Source organism: Pangasianodon hypophthalmus, chromosome 22, assembly GCF_027358585.1.
Source record: "Pangasianodon hypophthalmus isolate fPanHyp1 chromosome 22, fPanHyp1.pri, whole genome shotgun sequence".
Taxonomy (NCBI): Eukaryota; Metazoa; Chordata; class Actinopteri; order Siluriformes; family Pangasiidae; genus Pangasianodon; species Pangasianodon hypophthalmus.
Window position 1 is genome coordinate 5,143,017 of NC_069731.1, and position 22,743 is coordinate 5,165,759.

The 22,743-nt window shown below is 39.4% G+C and overlaps 1 protein-coding gene across 5 annotated transcripts in view; it reads right to left on the reverse strand.

The window, feature by feature from the left end:
- ubr5 (ubiquitin protein ligase E3 component n-recognin 5) overlaps positions 1–22,232 on the reverse strand; it is a 44,727-nt gene extending 22,495 nt beyond the window's left edge. The window contains exons 1-16 of one of the 5 annotated variants that reach the window (XM_053227850.1): positions 21,964–22,232; positions 11,692–11,736; positions 11,420–11,501; positions 11,243–11,319; positions 10,188–10,307; positions 9,277–9,550; positions 8,930–9,089; positions 7,975–8,121; positions 5,756–5,967; positions 4,879–4,995; positions 4,084–4,194; positions 3,762–3,916; positions 2,767–2,884; positions 2,227–2,411; positions 1,879–1,988; positions 690–802 (exon numbers count right to left, since the gene is read on the reverse strand). In XM_053227850.1, the coding sequence (XP_053083825.1) occupies positions 690–802; positions 1,879–1,988; positions 2,227–2,411; positions 2,767–2,884; positions 3,762–3,916; positions 4,084–4,194; positions 4,879–4,995; positions 5,756–5,967; positions 7,975–8,121; positions 8,930–9,089; positions 9,277–9,550; positions 10,188–10,307; positions 11,243–11,319; positions 11,420–11,501; positions 11,692–11,736; positions 21,964–22,025 (2,088 nt within the window). In that variant the 5' untranslated portion in view covers positions 22,026–22,232. Of the gene's footprint in view, positions 1–689; positions 803–1,878; positions 1,989–2,226; positions 2,412–2,766; positions 2,885–3,761; positions 3,917–4,083; positions 4,195–4,878; positions 4,996–5,755; positions 5,968–7,974; positions 8,125–8,929; positions 9,090–9,276; positions 9,551–10,187; positions 10,308–11,242; positions 11,320–11,419; positions 11,502–11,691; positions 11,737–21,963 lie in introns of all 5 variants that reach the window. The other 4 variants (XM_053227851.1, XM_053227849.1, XM_026923970.3 and 1 more) reach the window with 4 other exon arrangements.
- Positions 22,233–22,743: the final 511 nt, after the last annotated feature.

Here is a 22,743-nt window from a genome sequence, read left to right on the forward strand (position 1 = left end):
ATATACTGCATTTTATTTACTATAGGGTTCATCCATTAAAGCACTAGACATTTATTTACAGGATAGTTACAAGGTCAGTCATGTTGACAATGTAGGTCAGCATTTGCATTAAAAAAAACACTCCTTTAGAGTTATTAAACAAGTACAACAAAATTAACTCTATTATTAACTTAAAAAAATCACAAGTTTGATGGTTACAGTAATACACTAACTGCATACATCTACAGAAAAATTCTTTAGCTAACTGCAACGTACTTTAGTAATAAATGTAAAGGTAGTCAAACCAACTAGTACACAGAAATGGGTCGCTTCACAAAAGTCGTCAAACAGTTGTCCTTGATACTGGTGAGTTTAAGTGACTAATATTGGACAGAGTTTTAAGGACTAACACACTAAATTACAATCTCCCATTTCATACACATCTGGTTGCATCCGGTGGCTGCACCAGCATTTAAAAACAATCCAAATAATAATGTCTGTCGTGCAGTCTTATTTTTGCCATTAGTGCTTATAACATTTAATGGAAGTTGATTTCTGAATATTTAAAACAATAGGAAGTCCTGAATATATCACTGCATTCTCTACAAAATAATTTACAATTATTCACAACTATTATGTCTGATATAAGTCCTATCTGTGCTTATTCTTATTCTTAGTCTTCACATCCTCGATCCTGCAGGACCACCTACCTTCCCGACTGGGACATTTTTAACATCCTCCACGAACACGACCTCGCGCAGAGGCCACTGCTCTTCGTTGACCTTCTCCTCCTCTTTAGGCGCCGGTGTGGAGCGTCTCCGCTCTGCAGCACAGCGAGCGACACGTGAGAAATCACAAATCTCTATGATCTTAACAACAGCCTCCAGCAAAATCAACTATACTCTTCTCTGCTTCTTCCTTACATTGTTTCTCCTTTAGCTTTTATTTATTTGGTATATTTGTTGTTGGGTGTTGGGAAGAGCTGGGCAGTTAGGTGAATAAATTATTTATATACTAATACTTATGCCTTCTGTAACACTAAAACGACAGTACTGCTTTGCACTTCATCATAAATATGTCACTCCTCCTTAGTCTCTATCCGCTTTTCACATACTGGCCAAAAACTCACAAGATTTGCTCTTTCACTTAACCTCTCTTTTATTAAAAAAAAAAAACCTTCTTGAGGAAAAAAAAAAAACAAAGGCTATAATATTCTAACAGACTGATTCATAAATAAGTCAACACATATTTAAACAGAGAATCTTTGTACTTACCTTGAAAAATACAAGGAACAAACTAACTCAGAATCTGAGCACTATTCTCAGCCCTGCTATTAAAGGCTTTATAAGGAACATGAAATGGAATCAAATAATGAAAGGCACAGATATAATTGGGGAGAAATTAATGGCAACTGGCAGAACGTCAGGGTCAGCATTAGTAGGCCAGAACGGACTTCTGGGAATCTGCCAAACCCAAAAGCACTAGACAATAATACAGACACATGATAATCAAAGTCTGTATTCTTGTATTATGCTATATTAATGCGTAGTGTTGGTTTGTGTTGACTGTATGCATGTATCGATAAACAGTTATTTGATATTCAGGAGATGTCTACATCGATGAAAATCCTAGCAGGCAGAAAGAAAAGGTTTTTTTTTCCCCACAAAAACACTGTGTCTGTGGATGGGACAGCATCATGCTAACACTCCCCTTGGGATCAATAAAGTGGTCTCTCAACTTATCTTATTAAAGGGCTTCTTGTATTCTGACTATATAAGTAGATACTAAACATCAGAGTGGTTTGAGCTGGCTGTACTCCAATGTTAGCACTTATGTCTGCACTGCACTGACGAGCTGTAGAAAATGCTAACCACATTATCGGAGTGTAACAGTACGTACTATAAGGCAGAGAGGCACTGCTGGCGATGGAGGAGGTATCACTGCATGTGGAGGCCGGAGACGGAGGAGGACCCATCTCCGTTTTGACCATTTCGGGTTTGATCTCCGCCCTGATGAACAAGCAGAACCATCAGAACCCCAAACAGAGAAGAAGTATCGCTGCATGATTAATCTCAGTTTAACTGACCTCTGCAATACTGATATTTCAGAAGGCTTTTATTTTTCATCATGTTTGGCCTAATATTAAAGTACTAAATACATCAGTAATATTGACTTTTATTGCAAATGACATTTGGAGTAATACTGTCGCAGTGTGATTTTCATCGTGGTTAGCAGTAAGGGTCGTACTTGGTCTCCTGGGCTTTGGCGCTCTTCTCCATGCTCTTCAGGCTTTCAGGAGAGCGTAGCTGGAAGCGGCAGCTGTCATTCATGTTCCAAACGGACTCGAGAAGGACGCCTACCTTGGGGACGCCGGCGTTCACCGAGAAGGCCACGGCGCCTGCGTGATACAGGGGATTGTTCCTCAAACACACCTATTGCATACAGGAAAAACAAACATCGCCCATTAATATGCAGAAATGCACATGATAATACAGATAAAAACATGTATGGTGTCATTATCTATTTTGTTTTACAATTTTGTTTTTAAAGTTTCCAAAACCAAACCAAACCACTGGTCAAATATAAACTGAATAACATAACACATTGGAGAGTGTAATGCTACTGAGTGATGTATACAGACTACTGGGCTGAATCTCTTTATAAAAAATTTTACAGTTTATATAAACTGAATAAATTTCTCCCAGCCCAGGATACGAATAAAAGTCGAAATCACTGGATAATCCTCCGGTGAGAATCAGTATGTGGTGACCAGATTCTCTCTCATACCTGAGTGCCCACTGTAATGTTGGGAATGGAGGCGATTCCAGCGCTGGATTTGGGCTTTTTGTTCTTAGCCCTGGCCTTCTCAAGCATCTTTTTGCGTTGACTGAAAGGCACGACACCCCTGCGAAAAAGAGACAGCAGTTACACAGAGATCCCTGAGTGTCCACACCACCCTGTGGCTCAAACACAACACAGACTGACAAAAAGGAATGAAAGAAGGACAGAAAGATGTAGCAAGGACTATTAATGTGTCACTATTAAACTGTATCCATTGGGAGAGCATTAAATCCAGTGTGCAGGTCTTCCATTTTATTTGCCACGTGGTATAGGAATGGATTAGTTCTGTGTGTAAATGCATACAAGTAAATAATGGCATAAAATTAAAAAGACAGTGAGAAATAGATTTAAAAAAAAAAAAAAAAAAAAAAAAAAAAGAAGGAATTGAAAATGGGGAAAAAAGTCAAAGAAGCAAAGAAAGAAAAATAAACTGTAAAAGAAAGAAAAAAAATGAAAAAGACAAGGAAGGAAGCAAAAAAAAAAAACAAAGAAGCAAAAAAGAAGGGGAAAAAGAAAGAAAGACAAAAATGAAAACAAGATGGAAGGAAGGAAGGAAAAGGGAAAAATTCAAAGAAGCAAAGAAAATTAAAAAAGAAGTAAATGACAGAAGATAAAAGAGTAAAAGAAAGAACACAGGAAGAGAAAGAGGAAAAAGAAAATCATGGAGGCTGGAAAGGAGGAAGGAAAAGGGGGGAAAAAAGGAATATCAAAGAAAGAAAGAAAAAAAAAAGGAAAAGCAAACAAGAATTAAAAGTTAGGGGAAAAAAAACAAAAAATGAAAAGAAAGGATGTAGTACAAGAAAAGTAGAGGAAAAAAAAAAAAGAACTCATTTCATAGCCAGAAAAAGCCAAATGTAAAATGAAAAAAATGAATGAATGACAAAAAGGGAAAGAAGCGGGTCAGGATGAGGGCGTGATGCTGAATGGAGAGAGCGACGTACCACCAGTAGAGGCTGGTCTCGAGCTGAGCGCAGGTGTACAGAGAGCAGCAGTGCAGGGATACAATGCGTTCACCCTGCAGCTCCGGGAACGTCTGAGCCCCGTGTTCCAGCTTACACGCTACTGAACTCAGAGTGTCATCCACCCACGTTGCCACCTACACACACACACACACACACACACACACACACACACACACACACACACACACACAAAACAGCTAAGTACATGCATTTTCTTATTTAAAAGAGAACCTCATTATGCTTTATTCCACTGCACAACATTTTAATTCTTTCCAGCACTTGAGAAAAAAAAATCTCTGACCTTGTTGGACTCAGTAGCCACCGTGGCCCGAATACTGTTAGCAGACAAGAGTGTGATCTTCTCGTTGGTCAGGCCGAGGAAGGACACCCGAGGGTGATGGATGGAAGGATTCTGGAAAAAAGCAATATGTGACCTCACTGGCTGTAACACCTTACATGACCTCAATTACACACTCGTAACTATAATGAAATTTAATACTGTAGAACTCCAACATGACAGAATATTGAAATTTATAGCAACACGGCAGCATAAAAGGAGGCGAGACTATAAAACATAAGCGAAGTGTCCAGTCCGTGTATGTTGTTTGTTAGACTTTCATTCAAAATGAAAATGGCGAAATGACCAGTTTGACATGCATTTTCCAATTTCAGTTCATGAAACTGATATGAAGAAATGATTTGCTAGTTAGTTTCCTTAAAAAAAAGTAGACATCTTCTGTAGATTCTTTTGCACTTTTGTCCTTTTTTTTTTTGTAAGAGCAAAAGAAAATAAATGGCAGTGGAGAAAATACATTAAATATCTCAGATGCTTTCAGCTTCTAATTTTAACTATAAGTTCTAATTGAGAGTATTTTGTCATGAGTTTGGTGTGCCAGATGGCCTTGGGTTGTTTTTTTACACCACATCATTTGTTTAGTTTACTATGAAACATTTCTTCATCCTTATGCATGGTAACTGGCTTCCTTACTCTTGGCTACAGAGGAATAGTTTATCAGTGAAATCTCATGCGGTGTGTGGTTACTAACGTCCTAAACAGACTTTTCCACACAGCTCAGATCTGCTGTGTTGCTCTTACTTGTGAGTTTCTGTAAGGTTCTGGTTCGTTCCATTTCCACTGGTAAAGCTCGCCTTTGGAGCTGACAGCCACGAGCTCGGAGAACATCGCCCCGATGCTTACAAACCTCACACCATCCTGTATTCACAGGGAAAAGAAAAAAAAAAAAAGCAACATTAGAGGAGAATTCCCTCAGCAGGGATATCTGTATAATCTACATTTCATATAACACACCAAATAAAGTGCTAATATAAAAATGCCTTTATAAATATGTACATAATCTTTCAATTAATACCTCCGAGGTAGTGCGTTTAAAAGACCCTTACAGGAACACCTTGCACAAATTTGAAACTACGTGGCGGAACTGATGCATATATAAGCAAATATTGATGAAATGGTCTGAAAAATTCGCAGCATGATGACGATACGTCATGGTATCTGTTAACATTTCACATCTGCTCGAAAGATGACATTAAATGTTACATAAGGCTGCAGTGAGAGGTAGGAGCGAGCAAGAAAACAAAGGCAGCATCTTCGTGGTACGCAATGTGTATCACAATATTTAGTTGTTGTGAATCCATATAAGGAAACACACATGAACGTATATTTAACTTTTATTCAATATTGACAACCAATAATTAATTCAAGAAGGAGAGGAAAAATTATATAATTGGTACAAAAATAGATTTTAACATAAAATCAGTTCCCTGTTCTAAAAGGCACCTGATGATACACTATTCATGTTGGTAATATATGGCAATATTCATATCATATCACCATATCATCCCCCCAACAAACCTGCTAGACCATAATTAAAGGGAAACCTCACATGTGAAATGGTGTAATTTGATCTATTTCAGGTTTCCTCATCATACTGGTAGTGTAGTTCATGTCCCACCTTATCAGGCCACCACTGCAGCTCCTCTCCCAGAGAGACAGGGCTCTGCAGAGGGACGCTCTTCTTGTCCAGGCTTGGTTCTCCGTCCCGGCTGGTGGAGCCACGCTCTGCGTCGAAGGACGCTCCGTCCAGCCACCGCCTCTCGCGGAGCCTCAGCACGGACTCGCGCTCGCGCAGCAGCTCCGAGTCACGCTCTAAGGGAAGAAGGAGAACTGGTATGCAATAGGGTCACACCAGTGGGATACACATAAGCCACTCTCTGGGAAAGACCCTTGTAATGAAACAGATTAATAAACTTAGCACTAATTTACTACAGAAGACATGATAAAAAAAATAAAGAAATAAATAAATAAAGAAATCAGGACCGTATTTTCCGGACAATAGTTCATTTCGTCTTTGTGTAAAGTTTTTGCCACCACTTAAGCATCCCATATTCTAGACATGCTGCACCGTCTATAGGTCCATCCATATGAGCAAAGCAATATATGACTATGTTTAAAGCTTAAAAACTTTTTACCACATTTTATAATTAGATTTTGTTTACTAGAATGGAACATTCTCAGTGGTAACACTGAACAAACAGTAACCGTAATTTACCACAAGTACTGTAAGTGCTGAAGTAGCACACCTACAGTAAAGACTAACAAATGCACATTAAATTTGGGCTTATGCAAAAACTCGAATATGTACACACGAGTTTGCTGTACAAGACGCAGCATGTGCTAGGGCTAAAGTGCACACCTCATAATCCGGAAAATACAGTAAATCAAAAAAGCATATCTTGAGATTTCTTTTTCTTTCTTTGCCAAATCTTCACTTGACACCCCACAGTAAAATCTGCACACGTTTTACTGCCTCACTTCAGCCAAAAGCTCTCACATGTTTAAGGCCATTTGTTTAATGGTCAATTACCAACAGTGGTTGTCAAAAACTCAAGGATGGACTGATACTCAGCGGTCTTTCTAGCTGTATTATGGTACTAATTCAGACAGTAGGAACAGTCTTGGCTGGGTTTTGGAGGTGTCCAGTGAAGACTGACGAACATTTCTAGAGATTTCAGGCTGCAGGATTTCCCACAGCAGGGCCTTTCTCAGAGGGCTCATTAAGGGAAACGTCTGGGACCATGCAACAGGGTGGAGGACAAACACACACAGTCAAGTAGGCATGTGCTGATACAGAAAACAAAACTCAAAACCTCTAATCTTGTAACCTCATCTCATTTTATGCTACAGCACTGTTGAATCCTCGATTCTGATTTGTCAGAAGGTGTTGATTAATTTTCAATAACAGCATCTCTGACAATAGTGCTGGCTGTAATTCAAATCATACGTTTACATTATTGGGCTTGTTGAAAGATTTATGGAAGGGGTCTCAGATTAACAATTTTTCTGCCACAGCAAAGTCTTCAGATAGCATGATAGCTGTGTTTTTTTTTGTCTTATTAACATCATAAGAGAGAAAAAAAGAGAGGCCATTGAGAGAACGACTGTTTTTAGCTGCTATAACGCAAGTGATAACAGGAAATAACTTATTTTTCAGACGTTCCACAACATTACATGTAACTATAAATGGTTAAAAGTCCAGTCTGTCATTTTTTTTTAATAAACTAAAAATTTTCATCACTGACAAACTGCTGTTGTACAAGAGAAATAAAACACTTCAAGACATGCCGTTATTGGAAACTAATCAGCTTCACGTCAGGCCACATATATTTTCCTACAACAGCATGCCTTTAAGTGTTTTATTCCTTACTTAGCCTAAAAAAAAATATATTTTTTTTTTAATCAGCACATGTTTTTGCGCACATTAAACCCAGAATCTCACATCCCCACACACAACGAATGTGAATATTTCAGTCGGACCAGTCATGGTTTAATAACATATTTAATAGCATACATCTATCGATCATTTATTTAAAAAAAGGTAATGATAATTATTATAATAGTACAAATAATGTGCTGAATATCACAATATACTGAATAACTTATTATCAGCACATGCCTACAGTCAGATTTCCAGGAGTTTATTGACACACAAACACACACACAACAAATCTAGTTTGCAGATTTTGTTTGCCTTTTCATTTGTTTTTAAAGACTTCTTAAAGATTTCTATCCATTAACATTCACGTGTGGACTTGTATACGTTCATGTCACCAAGAAATCATTGATCTTATCGTACATTTAACACCTTGAACGCATTTGCTTTTCGCCCATTACCTCGTGAAGAGCCGAGGCGTGACAACGACGAGCGCCGGAAGGACGGGTAGCCGAAGTAGCTGATGTCCTCTGAGAACATGGCGTCGGCGTCGATGATGACGCTGGGGTGTGCTGAGTGGATGTCAGCGTCCAGTAGCGACATCAGGTCTTCTGCAAAAGAGTGCACTGGTTACAGTTTGACACTAACACGTCGTCCAGCGCACTTCTAGGCAAGATACTAGCTTTAACCACATAATTCGGAGTTCAAATCCAGTCCTCCGTTCACACACAAATTTGCAGGTGTGCACTTATACACCTATTCACTGTGTACTTCATATCTTTATACCACAGTGCTGCTGAATTCACTATTCTGATTGGTCAGAAGGTGGTGATTAATTTTCTCAAACACCAGCTCTCACAGTAGTTCAGCTGCAAGCTAATCACAGGTTTATATAAATGCACTTCTTGTGATATGTTATCATATCTACAGTAACAGCTTACACAGGGACTTCTTAATTTTTATGTAACATTTTTGGATGGAGTCTTTGTAACAGTCAGATGCAAAGCTGTTCCTCCGTTTCTCGGTAATGCGGCAATCTGCATTTTTGCCTTATCAACTTCAAAAGAGAAGGTTTATAGCTCATGATAAAATAAAGTAACTTGCTTCCATAATGTTTGTTCCATAAAATTAAATGTAACTATATGTAATTATAATATAACTATAAACAGATAAAAAGCTTTCTTTAATTACTAATTTTAAGGGTTTGCAAATTGCTGTGGTATAAGAGGAACAGGACACTGCAGGACATGGTGTTATAGGAAAATAATCAACATTGTGGTGGTAACAGTAACTCTGCTGCATGTGGGGATGCATCACACCTCCCCACTGTTGATTATTTTTCCTACAATAGTATGTCGTATTTTATTCCCCATGTATGGCAGTTTAAATACGACAGTGGGTATTGAGATGCTTCACCTCCAGGTAGGTAGGACTCGCTGGCTGTGTCATCGCCGTCATCCCCGTCCTCGTCATCTCGGCTCAGCAGGTTGTTCACGGCCAGGTTTACATCCAGGTTGGTGCGCTGCAGCTCGCGGATGATGACGCTTCTAGATTTGCCTTGCAGCACCACCTGGGCCTAAGATGATACAAAACACATTCGACCACTTAAGTCTTCATTTTCAACTAGTTTAGTTTCAAGAAGGCTTTTGAGGGTTAGAAAAACAGAAAAGATGTTTTCTAATTCTAAGTGTCAATGCCATGTGATGGTGTACCTTTTCAGTCTCTTATTTGAGTAACGCTGTGTGTGTGTGTGTGTGTGTTACCTGAGAGATGAGCTCCTCAGGAATGACGGATGCTGGTATGATAGGTTGCGGCTGGCTCCCCAGCAGACCCGACCCTCTGTCTCTGCCTGTGCGGATCACGCGTGTCTGTCTTCGCGAATCACGTGCTGCAGCACTTGAGCGACCAGAAGATGCTCCTCCCCCTCCACTAGCCCCTCCGCCTCCACCACCGCTGCCCCCGCCTCCTCCTGTCCCTCCGCCGCCACTGCCCCCGCTGCCTCCACCTCCTCCGCCGACTCCTGAACTCCAGCGGCTCCTGTACAGAGGTATATACATGGCATTAGTCAGGTCCACAGCAGACAGGTCCACTACCAACTACAACTGTCCATCTTAATGCTCTTTCCTGCTCTTACAAATCCACGTCAAAGGGCTGATTCATTGCAACTAGTTGTCAAATGCAGGTTTAGGACCTACTGATCTATATGTATAGCATTAGCTACATTTTTTAGTTATACCATCAGTAAACAGTGGCTTAAGATTAGGTCAGTGATTCACAACCCTGGGAGCTTAAATATCTCAATCCCTAAATGAATTTCGTGTGGAAGGGTAAGTCTGATACTTATTTTCACAATACACTTTAACAACAAGATTCAAAAGTTCAAATGTGTTATTGTATTAAACATTTTATTTTCCCTCCCAGTTTGTTTTTCTAAACACATTAAAAATATTTTTGAAGTGTTTTTTTTTTTTTTCACTGTTCTGGTGGTCTTTAGGTATCATAATTTATTTCTAATTCTCCAACCCTAAAGACAGCGTTTATAATTTTTAGCAAATTATGTGTCGGAATTAAATTCATAAATATCTGAAAGGGTGAAATGACACAAAAGAAACACAAAAGAAAACCTCATGATTTTTTCTGCCAGGCTTTTGAATGCCCCCTGCCAGCCACTTACCCAAGGGTGTTGCCTGCCAGTCGGCCCAAAGTGTCAGAACCAGACAGGAACCAGGGCGGATCACTAGTCCTACCTGGCCTGGAGGTCCTTCCTGTCCCTGAGCCACTGCTCAACTTTGAACTGGAAACAAAAGACCGGAGATTACAGTTACAAGAATTGCAGCCCCAACTTTCGGGACTATTGAGTACAGCCTGGTCATGCCAGGCATTGTTATATTAATTTCACTGTCTGAAATAGCGAGGGGAAGAAGAATTCGAGGGCTAACTAGCATGGCAACACCCTTGGATATGTCAGAACTGGCTGCAAGTCATTAATCAAAGTAGAGGGGAAAAAAATGGCTGAGAGCCAACTGTGCTTTATAATGATTATTTATTTAGAAAAAAATAAATAAATGATGCAATAGCCTGGACTTCTCAATGGAAACATTGGCTAAAAAAAAAAAAATGCACTAAATTATAAAAGAAAGGACAGCAGCATTCTGCAACCCAAAGCAAAGCAATGCCATTTCATTCCAGAGCAGCAAAGCAATAACACCATGCACTAAAAAACTGCTTCAAAGGGTATTTTCTTCTCCCTCATGTCTCCTCCCTAAATCCATTGGCTTTAATGCCAAGTTATGTAACTTTTCTGTTCACAAATCCTTTATTGCCACTAACCTGGAGAAAATCTGGGACATAAAAAACAAATAATTTTAGCACCAAGTCCATTCTATCACACATTGTCTTAAAAAGTAATTACAGTCATCATGCTTACAACACACCGCTGATTTCAACACAGGATTTCAGTCAAGCATTAATAATGACAACAAAATCACCATTTGATATTAGAAATGTGCAGCTTTTCAACAAAAACAAAATCAGAGGTCAAAATTTAGCACACATTTCTGCATTAAAAAAAAGAAAGCTCAAAAAGCTGACTCCAAAAGCAGCAAACTAAAAACATCGACAATGCCTTAACCCCCCCCCCAAAAACACGTGCATTACACCTGAAACAAGTGGCTCAGAAAAGCATCTGCTCTCTCTACATCTATTCAGAAAACATGATTATAGTCTCACCCATCGTTTCCGTCTGGCTTGCCCAGCTCCAGTCGATCTGGCTGCACGGCGAAGCTTATCCTGCCGATCCGTCCATCCTGAAACAGAGCGCGGCGTCATTTCCTGCAGCTTCTAAAGCGATTAGTAGATAAAAATCAGAGCCTGTGCAAAAAAAACACAAAAACACCAGAACATTACCTCAAGCAGGAAGCCAGCGTGGTTTGGTCCAACTACACACTGCTTAAGTGGGGCCTGCTCCAGCAAGTTAAGCTGTGGATGACTGCAAAAGAGCGAAAGAGATTAGATCATCAGAAAAATAAAGCGGCTCTCGGCATTTGTTTTTTAGCTAGCAGAAATACAGAACAACTCAGATTCCAGTGAGAGTCGATAAAGGATGCAGTGTTTCCTGTTGAGGTGAGTGCGACTGGCCAGAAATCATGTGCAGGGGATGCTGTAATCCAACTTCTCACCTGTTACAGTTGTATTTGTTGAGTTTTTCGGACACTTCACGAAGTCTGTAGGGAGAAGTAACGATAGTTGATTAGTTTAACCAAAATAATTTTTTTTCAGGGGGAAATAAAAGGCACAGAAGCACACATTTACTCACAGCAAAAAAAAAAAAAAAAAAAAAAAAAAAGTCTAATCAAATGAATATTCAAACAGAAAACACCCCAAATATATAGGGTGTGTATTTTCCCCTGGTGCTACATGTCCTTCATTTGCATACTGAAAGATCATTGGCTCTTACATTTTATGACACAATAACGTTTGCCTTTGTCCCATTTTCAACACTAAAATTCCTCAGTGAGCACTTCAGCTTCCTGTTACTTAGAAAATTGCAGCAAAACCAGTCTGCCAACACCTGAATCGTATCATTCTGACATCCTCTCTCTTCTAGGATTCTTTATTTTAGACACATTTTCAGGACGATCATATATTCCTCTGAGAGAAGAAAATAACCCCATAAATCCAATTCATCATTTAAATGACATAAAAACATACTCACTACAGACTGTAACAAGAAATAAAGTGCCTGAAACATGACTGACGTCAATCAATTCAATTTTATTATTTGCCCAAGGTGTGTTACGTCTCGTCTCGTTATATCTTTAATATATCCATATTACCGTAAAGGCATAACGTCCAGTTGTGTACACGGAATAGTGAAATCCTTAGCAGGTTCATTTCGTCGACCTTTTTTTCAACTGAGCTTACACAAACTGTTTGGAAAGATTACAAGTAATGACAATTATTTTAACACCACCAGCACATATCATCGTGTTGAGTGTGCAATATAATATAGCCACTGACAGCATCAGATACAGTCTGTTCCTGCAATAACAATGTCAAACTTGTTTAGTATCTTGGTTCATTAATGTACGAGACAGAAATAGCATTGATGTGATAACTGATACAGGCAATTACAGAGAGCACCGATATCAAGGTGGACAAATCACTAACGAAACTGGACAGCTGAAGTTTTTCCAATCTTCAACTCTCCAGTTTAAGGGACACTGTCCACACAGATTCGTGTTCTTGGCAGACAGGAGTGGAACCCACTGGATCCTTCTGCTGCTGTAGCTCATCTGCCTAAAGATTCAGCATGTTGTGTGTTCTGAGATGCTTTTCTGCTCACCACGACTGTAAAGAGTGGCTATTTGAGTTACTATAGCCTTCCTGTCAGCATTTCTGCCTGCAGAGCTGCGGCTCACTGGATGTTTTTGTTTTGGTTTTGGTTTTCGCACCATTGAGTGTCAACTCTAGAGACTGAGCCCAGGAGATCAGCAGTTTCTAAAATACTCAAACCAGCTCATCTGGCACCAACAACCATGCTAATGTCACTGAGATCACATTTTCTCCATTCCGCTGTTTGATGTGAACAGTAACTGAAGACCTAAATCTGTACCATTTTATGAATAGCAGAACTTAAAAAAAAAAAAAAAAGCCTAGAGTCATTATACTGTTGTGGTTCCATTCACCATTTCGCCTATCAATGTCTATTTAAGCAACAACACATCAGATTTGGCGTAAAATCTATTTTATATAACATTTCTGTAACCGACTGAACATGATTCAGGGATCCACATCAAGAGATTCATTTCTGACGTCTTTGATTAATAGCGTGTGATTTGAGTCACATGCTTCTTCCCAGAGGTTTGGCTGAATCCCAAATGGCACATGCACTATAAAGGGCAGAGAAAGCCAACATGCTGCACTTACACACAGAGTAGGAAAGTAAAATCGACAACTCCAAATGCCAAATACAGAAACAAATATCAACATAATGAACGACTTCTACAGTATTCAACTTATTCAGGCCAAACCTGCCCAGGACCATAAATCTGTGTTTGCTGCGCTGCATCTCAGTGATTAAACAGTCGCTTCCTGAACCCTGTCGTCTGCTGTACTACAGTCATCAAAACCCTGTCTATGTAGCCTGCAAATTCCAACAGCAGTAGTGTTTCCTATAGGCAAGGTTAGCTGTCCAAGGTTCCTCATGTCAATAAATTAAAAAAATTAAATTAAAAATGAAGGAAGTATAGTACAAATCCTTCTCTTTACTCGTTCCTGAACTCCACCACCTGATAAACGACTGGATACGTTCTGCTCATTGTTAAAAACACACTTTCCGGCTTGAATAGAAGAATTACACTGGTTCCATCTCAAATCAGACTTTAAGTGTAGCAAGATCGTCGATTAGACATTTATCTTTCCGAAATAAATTTTTTCATAAGATGTCAATAATGTGTGATGTTTAAACGATAACAATTGTTTTTTTTTTTTTTTTGTGGTCAGATAAGTAAAAATGCTTTTATTCAATTAGAAGTGATTGCATTTGACACAAGACATTAAATCTCTTATACGTCTCACATTTAGAGTTACTGATAAATCCTCTATCACGCAGCGTCGAGTGTGATATTTCAGAAAAAAAAATAATCTCTTGATAGTTAGATCATCCATTTGGCAGAAACTCGAGCCGGTATTCCCCCGTGAGCCCTCCTTAACCTGAGAGTTTAATTCCCAGCGCTTGGTATTGTCTTTTTCGAGCCACATGGGAGGATCAACCTCCCCAGTCCTTCTTAAAACACACAACGCGAGGAGTCTCCCTGGAAACGGGTCAAACTGGAGGAGTAACACCTCTGATTAAGCCTCCGAGGACCTGAACGAGCTCCAGCAACAATGCAGCTCTACATCTCCCCCCTCCCCACACACACACACACACACAGGAGGGGAGGAGAGATCAGTCACTAACAAAGCTCCAAAAGAACTGTCTGTGTGTGTGTGTGTGTGTGTGTGTACTTCCGGGACGTACTGCGCTGTTCAGGGATCAGGGACGGTTCTGAGAGTTTCTGAGCTCACTTTACAAGACCACACTGTTGGTTAGGTGTAGATTACGTTTAAACAGCTGCTGAGAAAAACTTCAATATTACAAGAGATTTCACAATAGTTACCGTGCTGTTCAATGGAATAATACAAACTGAGACCACTGCATGTTTCTTGCTCAAAAGACGTCATGGTCAATATATGCTGCCAACCAAAACCCAGACAACATCAGACTGTGTGTGAGAATTGTGTCACACCGTTGACTACAGCACCTACAATCATTCTGCTCGGTATTAAAATCATGAGTATTTACCACGATTAAGGCAGTTTAGGTAGTACACAGAAAAAAGAAAAAAAAAAAGTCTGATGTCATTAAACAAACAATTCAACTCAACACTATCAATGTTATCTTAACATTCTTATTATTAATATGACAAGCTTCACAATAAATTACAAAATAAACAAAAAAAAATACATCTGAAAGACAGACACAGAGAGAAAGACAAAGAAAGATGTAAAGGAAAAAAGACAGATGGACAGAAAGATATAATGATCAGACACACACTGTACACCGAGACGATCAGACACACACTGTACACCGAGACGATCAGACACACACTGTACCCCGAGACGATCAGACACACACTGTACACCGAGACGATTAGATACACACTGTACCCCGAGACGATCAGACACACACTGTACACCGAGACGATCAGATACACACTGTACACCGAGACGATTAGATACACGCTATACACTGAGATGATTAGATACACGCCACACACTGAGATGATTAGATACACGCTATACACAGATGATTAGATACACGCTATACATAGATGATTAGATACACGCTACCCACTGAGATAATCAGATACATGCTACACACTGAGACGATCAGATACACGCTATACACTGAGACGATCAGATACACGCTATACACTGAGATGATTAGATACACGCTATATGCTTAGAAAATAAGATTCACGCTACGCTGAGATGTTCAAAACACTCTGTCCTATGCACTGCAATCTCCACAACATGAACACACACCTTGTGAGCTTATTTATTCTGGACCAGTCTGAAAGAAGCACTACAAGCAATCCCATAATTCCCTTTCAGAGTAGCATGAAAGATTGCAAAATAGTCCGACTGAACTGTTACCAACAAAAATAACAGATCAGGCGGAGGCAGAGAACACTGCGGAACTCTACAGTTTCTGATACTGGGACACATCAGCAGGAGTTAGTCCTGCACCTGAATTACATGAGAACGGTGGAGCATTTTTAATTCTGTTTTTGGTAGCTTTAAGTTAAATGTCTTCGAAAAGACAGAAAGACAGACATACAGACAGGTAGACAGACTGACACACAGACAGACAGAAGGAAAGACCATATCGTCATCCCAGGGATGGTAAAAATAAGGTATAGGATGACATAATATCTGTTTTGGGACTCTTTCGGAACGATAATGTTAAACGCATTTACATTTCACGCCTGCGAAATATATAAAATAACAGGCAATGAATGTCAGGTCGCGATAAGGAAGCTGATCAGGAAAACCGTAGCACCCGTTTACTATCAGCGATGCGGTGAGCCGAAGCGAACATCAGTATGACCCGACCCGAAGCGACAGTCGAAAAGAAATGAAGAAGATGTAAGAAATGGGAGCAAACAAAATACTATTAACGTTAAACCGTGTCCATTTCTAAAGTAATCTACTCTGGGTAATCACATCAGTATGTGTAGAGTGGCATGGTGGCTAGATCACGGAGCTACGTTTGCTAACCGTCTGGTAACTTAGCTGGTGATGGAAAGTGCTCTTTCAGCTCGTCTGTCCGTTCTGTTGTCCATGATTAAGCTAGTAAAACTGATTCATATCATTAGCTACGTGTTAATCTGTATGACAGACGTGAAAGGCATAACTGCTGTATTAGTGAATTGTTATCGACTATTCGTTCATGATATCCTCATGTGTTTAAGCGAGGTTAGACTAGCCGTGTGTAAAATGGGAGTGTGTGGCTCAGTGTTACCAACTTGGAGACTTTTTCACTAGGTTTGGTGACTTTATCTCAAAAATAAATAAATAAATAAATAAATAAAGAGCCTAACAACAAGCAGCCGCTGTTCCCGAAGACCAATCGCTGATCACCACTTTGTCCCACCCTCGCGCTTCATTTTAAACTCTCTCCTTGGACATATTTTCCGTCGTCTTGGAGACATTTTTACTTAAAATAAAAAATCCAAGTAATGCTTCCTTCATGACTACTCACCATCACTGCTTCTTCTTGTCTGAGTTCTTGAAAGAAACTACAGGTGCCATGACCTAAGATGACTTCTTTCGATAAGAAATAAATTACTTAAAAAATAAACTGTAATCTTTTATTTTCTATTCTAATAAAACTATTTTATTATATTCTAAGTGAAAGTCATCCTTCTTAATGTTGTCTAATTTGTAATTTGATATGCCAGTGATCGTGACAAATAATTTATATGCAAATTAGTCTGAGTATAATTTGAATATAACTGCATTAAGTGTTTAGAAAATACATTCTCCAATAATATAATATACTTGTTGCTGTGTTGTGTGTGTAGTGGTGCTGTTCTTACCAATGCTTGTGCTTATTTAGTTATAATTATATGAAATATATAATCATAATAATCCAAAAGCAAAAACACAAATCTAACACTATTGTAAACAAAAGAAATTGAATATGTGGGACGGCTGATTTTCAGTTCAGGACGGCTGACACGAAGTTTCATGATGGTTCCTAATAAAGTTAGTCTGGAGCCCTGATGTTATCATTTTTATCCTGTTTCGGTTACTTTATTTAAAACGTTTTCATGCTTTGTAGACTACAAACCATTTTAAGCATAAAGCCACACGACAAAAACAAAACAGACACGATAGCAAGGATTTATAACTGTAATTAAATCTGTTGATCTCCTCATCACACCAACTTCTCCAGCTAATGTATCAACCCTTAGAAAATGTAACATTCAGAAATGTGACACTGTGAGTATCCTAACTAAGTACTGGTACATGCCCGTGTACGGCAACATGAGATGCTTAAGATCTGGTGAGATCTTAAAGAGTAATTCACTAAAAAGGACTGATTTATGGGCTACGGAGCACAGAAGTGATTTAATTAAAGCGACATGAACAGAAGGAGATGTAGCCACAACAATAATCAGAGAATGAAAGCCTACTGATATGAATCAGGAAATAACACAGATTTGCTGCCACCTTGTCCGGTTTAAGCACCATGTATACATATAAGCGCTCTATACGCTAATACATAGTCTAAAACCTGACGAACAGCTCTGCGAGTACTGTGCGGTGTGAGAAGAGCGGCTCACTTTGCAGAGATTTAACCGCTCCATCAGCTCTGAATCGGTAGCTGGCATCGAACCCAAACTCAGCCTGAACAGCTGTCCTGTCCTGCGCAGTGAAGCCACTCACAGCAGTTCGTGTGTAAGCTTAACGCACGGATGTCACAACGAACCTCACAGCTGCGCATGAATGCTGGAAAGCACCTCATTTCCTGCGCCATCAGGGCTAGAAAATCTCGCTGGCCCCATCTCGCTCTCGTCTAGAACAGTAGACGGCTTGCCAAACTCAATTACACACTGACAGGACAATTATTTCCATTTGCATTTGAGGGACGCTTTTATCATTACATCCTCCGAAGACTGGAAGGTGGTGTCCAGGGACCCAAAACAGTGGCTCGGTTAGTGTAAAACACTGTCATTCTTCTCTATGATCCAAAGACAGCAGATGAAAGAAAAAACAAATCTTTTTGAATCCTTTTAGTGTGATTTGTACAATATTCACATCACAGCTATAAACCAAACTTCCTGAAAGGTCACATGACTCAATACTGTATAGTGTCTTACTAGAGTACACACTTTCATGAAACTTCGTCTTTTTTATCATTACTATTTTAGACTTTAGGTTATCACACTGTGAATATTTCAACCTGCAACCACCCTGATTATTCAGACGGATAAAATTAGATTAGTAATGCAACCTACATCTGACACCACGCTCGTGAGCCGACCTACATACTCAAAACAACATCATTTATCAACACAATACGCTGGACGAGGTGTACTTGAAAAGAAAAGACGCAAAGGGGTGACGCAAATGAGGAAAAAAAAACTGTGCATACCGTCTTATTCAGTATGATATAAAAGATCAAATCCCCTAATTATTGTTGTTCTTTACGCCCTATTCGGATTGGATTAGTTTATCAGGGGGATGCCTGTGATAAATTACTTTACACGTCTCCTCAGTGATAAAACTCTCCGTGACTAAATACGGCAAGTAGCAGCTGTCAAACATCTTTTTTCCCCCAACGCGAGGAGACATCTGCATCACAGACGTGCATCCGGACGGGACAAAAACGATCAGACGGCTGCCGAGATTGGCGAGAAACAGTAAGTCGTTCAGCCTGTAAATTTCTCAGAGCAGGCCTGACAAAAACACTGGCATGGCCGATCTGGACGGAAATAAAATCACAGAGGAGCACGTGTTAACTAGGAAATCACCCCAGGACACCATGTCAGCTTAATCCCGTCAAGATAGGGCTTTAGAAAGAAGTTTCTGAGGATGACTCTTCCACAAAAATCTGTTACAAGGTCAGTTGCTGAAGCATGATCTCAGAAAGGTCCAGAGGGTTGTGAAAGTCGCAGCCAAATGCAAAAGAGACGAGAACTCGAACAGGGATTTTAAAAAAAAAAAAAAAAAAAGGAAAAAAAAAAGAAAAAAAGAGGTAGATGGTAATTCATTTTAATCAGTTTTGTGAAAAATTCAACAATGTCAGATTAAACACTGTGACACCATAACAACTCTAATCCTAAGTGACTGGTTCAAATATCATGTCCGGGTCTTTGTTTGCATTCAGGAACCAGCAAGCATAACACGTTTAAGAGAAATCTTTGCTAACTACACTAACACGATACTCAACGTCTCTTCCTGCTTTCATATTTCACCATATACACTGATTTCAATCTGTAGCAGCAAGACTAATGCTGCAAAACATTTTGTAATATTTAACAGTAAATCCACACAGTACATTTTTCACGTCAACCCTAACTAGGTCTTTCCCCAAGGTCCTGAAATGATCTCGTATTTTTACAGATAGTCAGAAATAAAGAATGAATAAACCAATTCACTGAAGCACAACATAAAACGTTCGTATAATAATGTTCAGAGCTGATGTCAAGAACAGGAATGACATCCAGTCTATCACATGCTCTTAACCTGCGAGCAAAAATGTTGAACACACTGCAAGAGTGCCAGCAAAACCGTCTGGGAGTGTCCTAGAGATTGAGCTGTGGTTATTTTTCAATTAGTTGTTTTATCTCCAGCCGTATTATGACCATAGTGCTGCGATACTGCTGAATTCTTGATTCTGATTGGTCGAGTGGTGGTGATTAATTTTCCATAACAGCAGCTCTGAATGTAGTTCTGGCTGCAACAAGCTGCAGCTTACTGACTTCAAGAGAAAAAAAGAGGCTAGTGAGGGAATGAAGTTAAGTGATGACAATAAATGTAACAATAACCAGATAAAAAGTATAACATGCCAGTCATCAATAAATTTGTAATCGTTAAAAGACGGTATTGTGAGAGGAATAAAACACTTCGGGGGCATGATGTTATAGGTTGCTTATACCAAATCACGGCTGAACGCTTGAATCTGATTGGTCGGAAGGTGGGCATTATTTCGTATAACAGCGTGGCTCGGGAAGTAGCTCCGGCTGTAACATGGACCACAGGTTAATATTAATGCGCTCGTTCTATTACAGTAATGTTTCTATAGTAACAGCTCATACACAGAAAATCCTCCACATCATTTACAACTAATAATAAACAGATTCAAAAAACTATTATTTAATAAAGTAAAATGTATAATTGTTGATGTGATGATTTTTTTTGTTAGAGATTTATAACGTTTTATGGAACGAGTCTGGATTGTAAGTGCTTTGTAACAGTCACGGTGCTTTGCGAAGTTTATCAGCACAGGAAAGTCTTAAGGACAGATGAGTTTACGCCTTCTGGTTTCTCGGTAAAATGACAAGCAGTATTTTTTGAGAGAGAGAGAGAGAGAGAGAGAGAGAAACAAAGAGGGGTGCTGGTGAGGGAATGACTGTATCGTAAGTGAGAACAGGAACTAACTTGTCTCTCGGATGTTCACATCATTAAATCGACCTAGAAACTGTTAAAACGCAACGTATTGTTCATGAATAAATTCAGCGCTGTAGTTGTTGTCGAATTGCTGTGGTATAAGAGGAATAACACACTTCAGCCCAAGCAGTTATACAAAAAATAATGCACCTCACACCTCACCACCTGATCGTTGATGATTTTCCTAAAACCACACAACCGCCAGGTGTTTTAGTCTTTACACATTTTCTATTCTGATAAAAATTATTATATGCTGTGTCTAGTTTTGATATGCAAATGTGCACTGTACATCTAATTAATACGAAAATTAATATGCAAATGTATTAATTACGTCATTTGACTTTTTTTTTTTTTTGCGTGAATTAGCTCCTTTCCGTTGAAAAGAGTTGGCAGCTGTAACGTCTGTCATACATAAAAAAACTAAAACTAACACATCCATATCAACAAAAAGACACAAAAAGCAAACGAGCTCTCAGAGAACCAAGAAAAAAGGCTTCTTGGCCAAGGTTGAAACAAAAGCGACACGAAAATAACATGGTGGAGTGTGAACCAAATATAAACTCCTCACCCTCAGGGCCATTACATGTCTGTGGTTTGCGCCTATGCTAAGCTAACTAGTTACCTAACCGGCCTCGGTTCAATTCAAACTAGCCACGTCAAACTAGCAACGCAAACTTAACGTGTTGCTTGTATATTCCATTTACGCACTTGGGGATCAATTCAAATGACAATTTCAATAAAAGTAAGGCTAGCGAGTTTTCTGGCTACTGACAGAATTAGCCGCGGAGCATGCATGGCGATCAGCGGCAACCGCCGAGCGATTTTCTTATTCGCCTCTCAAGCTGCTTTATTCACGTCAACACGCGGACAGAGTCTTAAACCGTGAGATGAACGCATATTTCGGGATTCGTTAACATTTCTTTGTTCGTATAAACACATTTTATCCGGGTTCTCATCTTTTTTTTCCCCTCCCCATCCCCCAACCCGCATTGTCCAATCATTCCAGTTAGCTTAGCTAAGCTACGCGTTTTGCTAGCTGTGTTTAGCATCAGCCGCGATCACAATTTAGTCCAACTGCGCCTCTTTTACAAGTATCCATCACAAATTCGCACACATACACACGCTAATAAACAACATAACATCCAGACTGATGTGTTTTAGACGTTTGAAATTATACTTAACCACCACACCCTGGATACAAATATTGATTTGTTTGCCCAAATTACCTGTCATTGAGCTGGTCCTCAGTCCCGGGTAACGGGTGCACAACGAAGTGGATAGAGGTCATGATTTAAATCCGAAATAACCCAAAATATGGGAAATTATCTCTCTAAGTGGGTCTTTTATCACTTTGCTGAGTCTGGTTGCGTTATTTCATTACAAATTGTCTTCAAACGTAACAAAAATCCAGAGCCGAAACATCCAACAAGCTCCTACAACAATCCACATGCCGCCATCTTAACTCTACCGACTCGAGCTGCTTCGTTATTTTTTCCCCTACATCGCTCTTCCGGTCCGGAATAGGCACGCCTTGATTTGACTCTTCTGCTCTGTGATTGGTCAACTTTCGCTCGTCCCGCCCAAAACAGGACGCAGTTCGAATGCTGATTGGACGAAGCGGGAAAAAAAACGTTATAAGGAACTGGATTGGATTTTGCAGGATAATAAAGCGGGGATGAAAAGAAAAAACTTGTAGGCCATGTGCTTGGATTTTTGTATGTGTATAAAAATAATATTAAATAATATGTTTAATGTGTTAGCCCAAGCTGCATTAATACATGATACACAACCACTATGATTTTATGCATTATGGGTCAGGGGGATGTAAACTTTTGAACACAATGATTGGTGTAAATTGTTATTATTTTGTTTTAAGATCTTGTCTTTTCATTTAGTACTGCCCTTCAGAAGCTACATAAGATATTTACTAGTTTCCTTGAAGACAAAAGAATAACAATTTACACAGATCAAAAGTTTGTAGTGTGTTATCTTCTTGAGCATCAGTG